This window comes from Dendrobates tinctorius, unplaced genomic scaffold (assembly GCF_039654945.1).
Source record: "Dendrobates tinctorius isolate UK_male_01 unplaced genomic scaffold, ASM3965494v1 ptg000166l, whole genome shotgun sequence".
NCBI classification, from domain to species: Eukaryota; Metazoa; Chordata; class Amphibia; order Anura; family Dendrobatidae; genus Dendrobates; species Dendrobates tinctorius.
The window spans coordinates 10692602-10704972 of NW_027361833.1; the positions used below are offsets into that span (position 1 = coordinate 10692602).

A 12371-nucleotide genomic window follows, 5' to 3' on the forward strand; every position below is an offset into this window, starting at 1 on the left:
CTGAATGACCAGCCAATGCGGAGCAATGAACTTCAGACATCACTCTCTTCCTCCACTGGTCAGGAACATACAATTTTCCCATAGGACAACGCTTATGTTTGTTCTCTTGAAATTCTTCCAGGGCATGTCTCAAATCGGGCGATATGGCAGAAAGAACTACCCCCTCACCTAGGATGGTAGTAGGTTTGGTCACAATAGGAGAATTGGTATTTTTGCACCTGTGTTGCCATCTTTATTATATGGGTCCACTGCATCCTGATAGTGCATTTGTTTGGAGGCCTGTATGGGTAAACCTTGTTGTTCTTTTGCTGTTCTCATTATTGGAGGATTTTCAAGTCCTCTTTTTGTACTGTGCTGTATTATTATTTAGTGTTAGGTACCTGTAAGCGTGGAGATCTTTGACGTAGGTTACGGGCTCACGTATTTTGGCCAAAATATCAGCTAATACTCCACATTTTTTTAAAATGTGTTTTTTGCACTTTTTATTCGGGGTGCAGTTGGGCCCATTTGGTCTTGTAAACTGCGGTGTCTGTTCACACGGCATGCATTTTATTATCGCTGGGCAGCCTGCCTGAACTAATAGAAGGGTGTTGGTACTAGGCTGGCCTGGATGCTGTGCATGGCCTTAGCGTGAACAGCACCGCATACAAGTTGTTTTGTGCATCAACATACCAGGCAATCGCCCCCTCCATGTATTGGTAGGCTGGAGCAGTTGCTTGATTGGTATTTTTGCACCTGTGTTGCCATCTTTATTATATGGGTCCAATGCATCCTGATACTGCATTTGTTTGGAGGCCTGTACGGGTAAACCTTGTTGTTCTTTTGCTGTTCTCATTATTGGAGGATTTTCAAGTCCTCTTTTTGTACTGTGCTGTATTATTATTTAGTGTTAGGTACCCGTAAGCGTGGAGATTTTTGACGTAGGTTACGGGCTCACGTATTTTGGCCAAAATATCAGCTAATACTCCACATTTTTTTAAAATGTGTTTTTTGCACTTTTTATTCGGGGTGCAGTTGGGCCCATTTGGTCTTGTAAACTGCGGTGTCTGTTCACACGGCATGCATTTTGTTAGCGCTGGGCAGCCCGCCTGAACTAATAGAAGGGTGTTGGTACTAGGCTGGCCTGGATGCTGTGCATGGCCTTAGTGTGAACAGCGCCGCATACAAGTTGTTTTGTGCATCAACATACCAGGCAATCGCCCCCTCCATGTATTGGTAGGCTGGAGCAGTTGCTTGATTGGTATTTTTGCACCTGTGTTGCCATCTTTATTATATGGGTCCACTGCATCCTGATAGTGCATTTGTTTGGAGGCCTGTACGGGTAAACCTTGTTGTTCTTTTGCTGTTCTCATTATTGGAGGATTTTCAAGTCCTCTTTTTGTACTGTGCTGTATTATCACAATAGGAGAATCAGCAAAGAAACACCTAGAAAGGGCATCTGCCTTAACATTCTTAGTGCCCGGAAGAAAGGAGACCACAAAATCAAAACGCGTGAAAAACAAGGCCCACCTAGCCTGTCTAGGATTCAAGCATTTGGCCGACTCCAGGTAAATCAAATTCTTGTGGTCAGTGAGGACCACAACTTGATGTCTAGCTCCCTCCAACCAATGTCTCCACTCCTCGAATGCCCACTTCATGGCCAACAATTCCCGATTACCCACATCATAGTTGTGTTCAGATGGGGAGAACTTTTGGGAAAAGAAGGCACAGGGATTAATTTTAGAAGTCACCGGATCTTTTTGGGACAAAACAGCTCCTGCACCAATCTCCGAAGCATCTACCTCTACCTGAAATGGAAGTGAGACATCAGGTTGCCATAAAACCGGAGCAGAAGTGAACCTCCGCTTCAGCTCCTGAAATGCCAAAACAGCCTCTGGAGACCAATTCAGCACATCAGCGCCCTTCTTGGTCAGATCAGTCAGTGGTTTGGCAATACCAGAAAAATTAGCTATAAATTTACAATAAAAATTAGCAAAACCCTAAAACTTCTGGAGAGCCTTCAAAGAAGTGGGCTGAACCCAATCATAAATGGCCTGTACCTTGGCCGGGTCCATTTCAATAGTTGACGGAGATAAAATAAATCCCAAAAATGAAATCCTCTGTACACCAAAAAGGCATTTTGATCCCTTAACATACAGGGAATTGTCCCTCAAAATCCGGAACACAGTCCGAACATGTTCCACATGAGAATCTCAATCACTGGAAAAGATCAGAATATCATCCAAATAGATGATCAAAAACTTATCCACAAAGTCCCGGAAAATATCATTCATGAAGGATTGGAAGACAGAAGGGGCATTAGTGAGCCCAAAAGGCATCACCATGTACTCAAAATGTCCCTCCGGAGTATTAAACGCCGTCTTCCATTCATTCCCATGCTTGATGCTAATAAGATTATACGCCCCCCAGAGGTCAAGCTTAGTAAACCAGCAGGCACCTTTAAATCTGGAGAATAAATCAGAAATCAGGGGTAACGGATACTGATATGTAACCTTAATCTTGTTAAGGGAACGATAGTCAATACAAGGCCTTAATGAACCATCTTTCTTAGCCACGAAAAAAAAACCAGCACCTAAGGGTGAAGAGGATAGTCTAATATGACCCTTCTCCAACGACTCCTTAATATAAGATCGCATAGCCTCATGTTCAGGTACAGATAAGTTGAAAAGCCGACCCTTGGGAAATTTACACCCAGGCCTCAACTCAATTGCACAGTCATAACTCCTATGAGGAGGCAGGGATGCAGACTTACTCTCACTAAATACATCATAAAAATCAGCCAAATAGTCAGGAACATCATGAGACTGGGGAGAGGTGGAGAAAACAAGAGTGTCACCAAGAGCACACCGACAGCCCCAACTCACCACAGACACAGATTTCTAATCCAAAACTGGATTATGGATTTGCAACCAGGGAAAACCCAGAACAATAGTATCATGCAAATTATGCAGTACAAAAAATCTTCAATTTTCTTGGTGGTCTGGGGCGACCCGCATTATCACCTGGGTCCAAAAGTGAGGCTTATTCTCCACCAAAGGAGTAGCATCAATACCCATCAAAGGAATAGGCATCCGCAGAGGTATCATGGGAAAACCACAACGTTTAGCAAAATCCAAATCCATCAGATTCAAAGCCGCTCCTGAATCCACAAAAGCCTTGGCGGAAAATGTGGATAAGGAGCAGATCAGAGTAATTGCCAAAAGAAACTTAGGTTGTACGCCACCCACAGCAAATGTGTGTGCAAAACGTTTCTCTCGTTTAGGGTAGACAGAAATAATATGAGAGGCATCTCCACAGAAAAAACACAGCTTATTACGCCTTCTATACTCCTGACGTTGAACCCTAGACAAAACTCTATCACATTGCATAGGTTCAGACATTTGTTGAAAAGGTGGCAACACCTCTCGTGTAGTTTTCCATTCACGTAAACGCCAATCAACTTGAATGGCTAATGACATAGAATTGTCAAGACCAGAGGGATCAGGAAATCCCACCATAATATCTTTTACGGTTTCTGATAAACCCTTGCGAAAGAGAGCTGCCAAGGCACCATCATTCCATGTAGTAAGGACCGCCCACTTTCGGGATTTTTGACAGTATAACTCTGCAGAATCCTGACCCTGGTTCAATGCCAATAGGGCTTTCTCAGCTTGATCAATAGCATTAGGTTCATCATACAACAACCCCAAGGCTTGAAAAAATGCATCCACATTAGTCAGAATAGGATTTTCAGGTGTCAAAGAAAACGCCCAATCCTGGGGATCGCCGCGCAGCAAGGAGATGACAATTTTAACCTGCTGCACAGAGCTCCCCGATGAGTTAGGCTTCAAGGCAAGAAATAATTTACAATTATTCTTAAAATTCAAAAATTTAGACCGATCCACAGAAAACACATCAGGAGTAGGGATTTTTGGTTCGACAGCATGTGATTGAGCGAGATAGGTGGAAATTCCCCACACTTCAGCAGCGAGCAGCTCCACAGGATCAGACAATTGCTTAATCTCCATTAAGGAGAAAATCCTCCTACGGCCCCAGAGAAAAAGAGGAAAATGTACATAAAAAAAAAATTCTGACACTTTTTTTTTCCTGCTTTTGAGTACCCTAGAATCTGCGGTATGGCTGGTGATTCTGTTACGAATGAGTCACCGAGGAGGAAAAACAAAAACAAGCTAAGCCACAGAAAACCAGAGAGGTTGATAACTAAGCGGATTGCAGACCCCTGATCCTATCCACACAACTAGCAGTAGCCGTGGAGCATACCTACGATGATCCTAGACGCCTCGTCACAGCCGGAGAACTATGATGACATCAGCGTCGCCATGGCAACCATTATGACATCATAATGAGGGGCGGGGCTTGATACGCACACGCTGTTTCCCGATTATGCAAATAGGGGCATTATGACATCATAATGAGGGACGGGGCTTGACACGCACACACTTTTTCCCCAGTATGTAGACAGGGGCAAAATTGTTTGGTAAATTGGAACACGCGAGGTTAAAATTTCACCTCACAACACAGCTTAGGACGTGCTCGGGGTCCAGACGTGTGACTGTGCCAAATTTTGTGGCTGTAGCTGCGACGGTGCAGATGCCTATCCCGGACATACACACATACACACATACATGCACACATACATACATACATACACACTTTGAGTGTTATATTTTAGATTTAACTGAGAACAGTATTTATCAATTGTCAAAATACTCAAGATCAATAATTTTTATCTTTGACTTGTTAGGGCTGTACATCTGGATAGTGTTGAGCATTCCGATACCGCAAGTATCGGGTATCGGCCGATACTTGCTGTATCGGAATTCCGATACCGACTTCCGATATTTTTTCAATATCGGAATTCGGCATCGGAATCGGAAGTTCAGTTGATTGACGGCCTGACGTCATCATGATGCGCGGTGTGTGCGCATCATGATGCGCCGTCATTTCGGGCCTTCCGGGGGTCTCTGCCGGCCTGCCGGGGGGCTGTGCCGGCCTGCCGGGGGGCTGTGTGGACTGCCCGGGGTCTCTGCCGGCCTGCCGGGGGGCTGTGCACCCTGTGGGGGTCTGTACCGGCCTGCCGGGGGGCTGTGCCGGCCTGCCGGGGGGCTGTGCTGATGTCCGGGGGTCTGTGCAAGCATCGTCCGATGGGACTACAAGTCCCATCGGGCGATGCCTGCTACCATGACAGTGATTGACACATTAGCCAATGATGGGACAGTAGTAGTCCCATCATCCGGCTAATGTGTTAAATGTTAAAAAAAAAAAAAAAAAAAAAAAAAAAAAAAAATACTACATACATACTACATGCATGCTACATACATACTACATGCTACATACATACTACATATATACTACATGCATGCTACATACATACTACATGCTACATACATACTACATATATACTACATACATACTACATACATGCTACATGCATGCTACATGCATGCTACATACATACTACATGCATGCTACATACATACTACATACATGCTACATACATGCTACATACATACTACATGCATGCTACATGCATGCTACATACATACTACATGCTACATACATACCACATACATACTACATACATGCTACATATATACTACATGCATGCTACATACATACTGCATACTACATACATACCACATACATACTACATACATGCTACATATATACTACATGCATGCTACATACATACTACATATATACTACATGCATGCTACATACATACTACATACATACTACATACATACAATACATACATAGACATACAGTACATATAACATAGAGTAACATACTTACCAATACTTGTCACATTGTTCCCCGAAGCCATTGTCTTTCCGGAATAAATATTAACATAACAAACCACAAAAATACTCACCCACGATCCGAAGCAGTCCACGAGTGTGTCCCACGACGATCTTGGGTAGAGAACTGCAGCATCAGATGATGCTGCCGTTCTCTACGGGCTGCAGGAATCCAATGACGGAAGGTAGGTATCCTTCCGCACTGTATTCCTCCGCCACTTAAAAAAAAAAAAGTCCCTAGTCTCACTTTATGCCATTGCTGCGTGGGAATTTCCCACACAGCAATGGCATAAAGTGAGACTAGGGACTTTTTTTTTTTTTAAGTGGCGGAGGAATACAGTGCGGAAGGATACCTACCTTCCGTCATTGGATTCCTGCAGCCAGTAGAGAACGGCAGCAACAGCTGATGCTGCAGTTCTCTACCCAAGATCGTCGTGGGACACACTCGTGGACTGCTTCGGATCGTGGGTGAGTATTTTTGTGGTTTGTTATGTTAATATTTATTCCGTAGACGACAATGGCTTCGGGGAACAATGTGACAAGTATTGGTAAGTATGTTACTCTATGTTATATGTACTGTATGTCTATGTATGTATTGTATGAATGTATTGTATGTATGTAGTATATATGTAGCATGCATGTAGTATATATGTAGCATGTAGTATGTAGCATGCATGTAGTATATATGTAGTATGTATGTAGCATGCATGTAGTATATATGTGTTATGTATGATGCATGTAGCATGCATGTAGTATATATGTAGTATGTATGTAGCATGCAGTATGTATGTAGCATGCATGTAGTATATATGTAGTATGTATGTTGCATGTAGTATGAATGTAGCATGTATGTAGTATGCATGTTGTATGTATGTAGCATGTAATTTTTTTTTTTTTTTTTTTTTTTTTTACATTTAACACATTAGCCGGATGATGGGACTACTACTGTCCCATCATTGGCTAATGTGTCAATCACTGTCATGGTAGCAGGCATCGCCCGATGGGACTTGTAGTCCCATCGGACGATGCCTGCACAGACCCCCGGAGCCTGCACAGACCCCCGGAGCCTGCACAGACCACCGGCAGGCCGGCACAGCCCCCCGGCAGGCCGGCACAGCCCCCCGGAGCCTGCACAGCCCCCCGGCAGGCCGGCACAGCCCCCCGGCAGGCCGGCACAGCCCCCCGGAGCCTGCACAGACCACCGGCAGGCCGGCACAGACCACCGGAGCCTGCACAGACCCCCTGGCAGGCCGGCACAGCCCCCCGAAAGGCCCGTACAGACCCCAGAGAGGCTGTACAAGGGCAGGAAAGGGTTTTTCTTATTCCGATACCGGAAGTCCCATAGACTTGAATGGGACTTCCGGTATCGGAATCGGCGATACCGATACTTTTTTTAAAGATCGGCCGATACCATCCGATACGATACTTTGAAGTATCGGACGGTATCGCTCAACTCTACATCTGGAGGACAAGTAGCCATATATTAAAATTTAGACTGAGAAAAAAATGGAGGTTTTTCTATTTTCATGTAAACAATGCATTAATGCAAATGACTGCTGCTTCCATTGATTTCTTTTTATGTGACTATGACATAGTCAGCAATAGTGACATTTAGCACTGTAACAGTAAATAAAGCTTCTCTTACAAGGGAATACTGGATTGTCTCAAATCATGTCATGCAGATGTAATTTCATTTCACCACTGTTCAATGCTTTTTTTTTAATTTACTTACAATGACAGAACATATTATAGACTATAAAGGTAAGCTTACCTGCCAATGGAGGATGATACTCCAGATTAATCCTAGGGTCAGCTTGTGATTCCCATCCACTATGTCTGAGCTGCCAATATTTACCAAATCAACCTGTACAAATCAATGAGACCATAGTAAATAGTTCAAATATTAGCTCAAAAATTGATAGGCTAAGTGAACAATAAATAGCAATTCAGGGATTTTTTTTGTTTTACTTTATGCTGTTTAATGTTTGGTAAAAGGGAGAAAACAGCTTTATTTTGGTGATCAGTATGATTACAGTAATATCAGGTTAATATTTTGCCACTTCTACACAAACAAATGAGAAAAAATAGTTTTTGTATCACTAAATTCTGAGAACGTGCGCATGTTTTGTTTTGTGGTATGATTAAAAAACATAATTTTTGCCATGGTTTTAATTAATTTTTTAAGGTGTTCACTCAATGGATTAAACAGCGAGACAATTGTATACATCTGGTCATCCTGTATATGGAGATATTAATATGTTAACTTTTCTTTTTTACAGAAAAAATGTGTATTTATTGGTGTCATATTTTTTCACAATTTTTTGGGTCTTACATGCCTCCATAGCTGTCTGATCAGCAGATCATTATTTCACCTCTGTCTACACTGACTACCATCATCTCCTGCCGATCATGTCTTCTTAAGGGTGCTGATGGGGTAGGAGAGGGAGACCCCCCTCTCTCAACATTCTGAATGCCATGAAGACTATTGATTATGGCATTTAGAGACTTAGACAGAAGCTCGGCTTTCAGTTAATCTGAGTTCCTGACAGCATTTGCAATAGCACAGCTCCTGTGCCTAGGGAATTGCTAAGGATACCGTTATGTCTATTAATGGCAAAACACTTGAAATAGGATTCACCAATATGCCCAATGTTGGGAAGGGGTAAAATCGAGATTAATTGGGAACAGACTACATTTATAAATTATTATTTCAGGAACATACTTCCGAGAAAAATAGTAAATAATATCAACCAATCTCTTTATAGACTCATCCTATACATTGAAAAAACTGGAGAAGACAAGAGTCCAAAACTATATACATAAATATATTTTGTTAGTATAATAGAAGACATATATGTGAGATACAAGACATGTATAGATAAGTTAGATGGCCTAAAGCCCCCATCACACACAGCAATCTCGTTAGCGAGATCGCTGCTGTGTCACAAGTTTTGTGACGCAACAGCGATCTCACCAGCGAGATCGCTGTGTGTGACACTTACCAGCGACTGGCTCCCTGCCAGGTATTGCTGATCATCCTAGAATGGCCAGGACATTTTTTTGATCACTGGTCTCCCTCTCGCCAGCACGCATTGCTGCGTGTGACAGGCGGGAGACCAGCGATCAGCGAGCTGGAGCTGGTAACTAAGGTAAACGTCGGGTTTCTAAGCTGCGTGCAGCACTTAGAAACTCGATGTGTACCTTAGTTACCAGCGCGCTGGTGCTGGGAGCTGGTAACCAAGGTACACATTGGGTTTCTTAGTGCTGCGTGCCACTTAGAAACCCGATGTGTACCTTGGTTACCAGCTCCCTGCACCAGCGCACTGGTAACTAAGGTACACAGTGGGTAACTAAGCGACGTGCGCCACTTGTTACCCGCGTGTCGCTGGTGTCGATCGCTCTTGAAGCTTCCTGTTTGGCAGCTCACCAGCGATCATGTAGCGACACATCAGTGATCCTGACAAGGTCATATCGTTGTTGGGATTACTGGTGTGTCGCTATGTGTGACGGGGCCCTACGGGTTAATTTGCCTGAAACCGTGAAAAGAGAACAGACCAGTGACCATGACTAATGAGAAGCCAAATGGGACAATAGTATCAGGGTAAGTATAATACTGTGCCTATCACACATAAAGTGAGAATAGTGAATAATCATATACAAAAGATCTAAAGATATCAAAAAGTTAATCATAGCATATTGCTCTCTGCCCTTAAAAATAAGCTGCTGATGTGGTGGTGGAGGACGCAGTCACAGCAGGCGTAAAGCAGTCACAGCCAATGTAAAATATATATAGTTGCTACAATATAAGCCATAGTGGCCACTAGAGTTGAGCGACTTTTGTTTTTTTAGGGTCGAGTTTCGTTTCGCGAAACACGACTTTACCAAAAGTCGGGTCGAGCAAGATCGGCCGATTATAGGGAAAAGTCGGGGTCGTCCCGAAACACGAAACCCAATGTAAGTCAATGGGGATTAAAAGTCGGCAGTGAGAGGAGGACAGGAAACACACCTACAGTGCTCATTTGAATGCCAAAAGCATCAATTTTTCTTACTTAAGCTGGTCAACCTTAATTAACTTCATAATACAAGTTACACACTGAAAAATGGGGGTTATTTGGCTAAAGTTGTGGGGGGGTAGGGCTGGCTCCAGGTTTTCATGTGCCCTGGGCGAAACAGCGCCCCTTTAACACATACCACAACTCATCATGCTCCGATACGGCAGAGAAATAGCGGTATAGTACAATGAAAAATACTTCACTTTTTACATCTCATGATGAGGCCCATCTATTTCTCCATACAGAATCATTGGTCTCATATAATGTTTGAAACAGTATATGATGAGCTCCACATAATGCTACAGTATATGTTGGTCCCCATGGATGAAGCTCCACTGTCTTATGGGCCCAAATAATGCTCCTAACATAATGGGCCCCATTTCTAATGCTCTAGTGTATAATGGGCCCTGTAAATGCTGCTCCAGTGTCTGACGTCCACCTTTGGAATGTTCCAGTGTATGGTGGGCCCCATCTATCATTCTCCAGAGTATAGTGCTCCCCAAAAATTGCTGTCCCAACATTGAAAACAATCAAATAAGTCTCCTCGCTAGGGAATCCCTGTACTAGTCTGGACTCCTCGTCGTCCCCATCTTCCATCTTACTGCACAGTATTTCAACCTTGCAAGTGCTGTGATCCTGAGCAAGCAGGGGGGGCCCACTCGTTGGCGACGGCACTCGCACAGGGCCCCTGATAGTACGGTGGTGTGTCTGATGGCGGTTGGGCCGAACCTGCACTTTCATCTGCAGCTTCCTCTTTGTCACCGTGCAAGATGGAACTGTATATGGGAAGGGTAACCTGAGTTTCATCAGGGTCAGATTCAGGCCGTGTAGCGTGCGAGGGGAATGTAGTGGTCTGGGTCAATGTACCAGCAGATTCATCAAGCAGTGGCTGGGCATCAGTGCACTTGTGTCGCCCCCAGGAGTACGGTCGCCACAGTGGCATTACCTTCCTCCTAGGGAGTGTGATGTCATGCTTGGGAGCAACGAAGGATCTCTCTAGCAGGTTAACTGATTGGGCGGCGTTATTCCCATGAGTTATGACCCTCCAAACAGCGTTCATGAAGGCAAAGTGTTTGTTTTACGTGGACAGTATGGTTGCAAAGCTGAACCTTAAAGGAATGTCCAGAAGGGCACAACCAGGAGTGGAGCCTACGGCGTAATTTGACTCAACACGGGCAACCTCAACCATGCCTGCTACAGAACAGATGCACACATTGCAAGCTTAATTCCGTTAATGAACGAGACTCCGTCATGCCCCGCGGTCCGAGTCCGGCTTACTAGAGGGACACGTGAGGCTCTGGCACATGAGGTTGGCCAATAACTGGTGTGTCATGCCCTTACATGTCCGTGGCTGCATGTGCGCTACACTGAAAAGGCTAGCGTTTGTCGCTTACAGGTGCAGATAACCCGCTGAACAACGTTAGTGTTGGGGATCACTGATTACATTTATTACTCGCGAACGATGATTTCCCAGTAAGTGCAGGTCAACCGCAGTTCCGGAATTAGGCCTAACCGTCATTCCTGAAAAAATGAAAAACTTACGAGTGCAAACCACAGGTGCTGTAGCTTGCTTAACAGCTCGCCAGCCGTTCTCACGCCCAGTATGGATTACATGTGATTGCACAAAGGTGAGAAAGGGTACCGTATCCCCGGATAACATGTATGGATAGCGTACACATTCAAAAGATATGTCTATACATCAGGAGGCAGGCTCAGACGGTGTTAGGCCCAGTATGGCTTGCAAGTGATTGCACAAAGGTGAGAAAGGGTACCGTATCCCCGGATAACATGTATGGATAACGTACACATTCAAAAGATATGTCTATACATCAGGAGGCAGGCTCAGACGGTGTTAGGCCCAGTATGGCTTGCACGTGATTGCACAAAGGTGAGAAAGGGTACCGTATCCCCGGATAACATGTATGGATAGCGTACACATTCAAAAGATATGTCTATACATCAGGAGGCAGGCTCAGACGGTGTCAGGCACAGTATGGATTTGACGGCCCAGACTACACAGCGGAGTAGCAGGGAGAGGTAAAGATTGCAAATGCTGGGGCCCTGCCCAAGCAAGGGGGGCCCACTTGTGGGCGTCGGTACTGGCACTGGGCCCCTCATAGTACGGCGGTGTGTCTGACGGCGGGTGTGCACCACCACCATCAGAGACACTTGATTGCGCTATGAGGGACCCTGTGCCAGTGCCAGTGCCCGCGCCCAAGAGTCGGCCTACCCACCTGTCCAGGGCAACGGCTCTCGCACGGTGTCGTGCACTAGGTGGTGACCCCAGCCATGGGGGGGGAGGCAACACAGTTAGGAGTTTTAAAAAGTGGCATATGTTGATGTTGGACATTCAGCTGATGCAAAAGGCGAAATAGGTCAAGTCACAGGAAGAGGTGGACCAAAGCAAGCCATTTTTCTGTCACCCTATGTGTCATCAGGGGAAGGTGGGACAAAATCCTTGGAAACCCATGCATGGTTCATTTTAATGAAGGTTAGATCATCCACATTTTGGGTCGAC

General features: G+C 44.7%; 1 protein-coding gene across 7 annotated transcripts in view; it reads right to left on the minus strand.

Moving 5' to 3' along the window:
* The window catches only part of DMD (dystrophin), a 3834938-nt gene that overhangs the window by 3087589 nt on the left and 734978 nt on the right, over window positions 1-12371 (minus strand). For all 7 annotated transcript variants that reach the window (XM_073550686.1, XM_073550687.1, XM_073550688.1 and 4 more), the window contains exon 5: window positions 7573-7665. In XM_073550686.1, the coding sequence (XP_073406787.1) occupies window positions 7573-7665 (93 nt within the window). The remainder of the gene's footprint in view (window positions 1-7572; window positions 7666-12371) is intronic.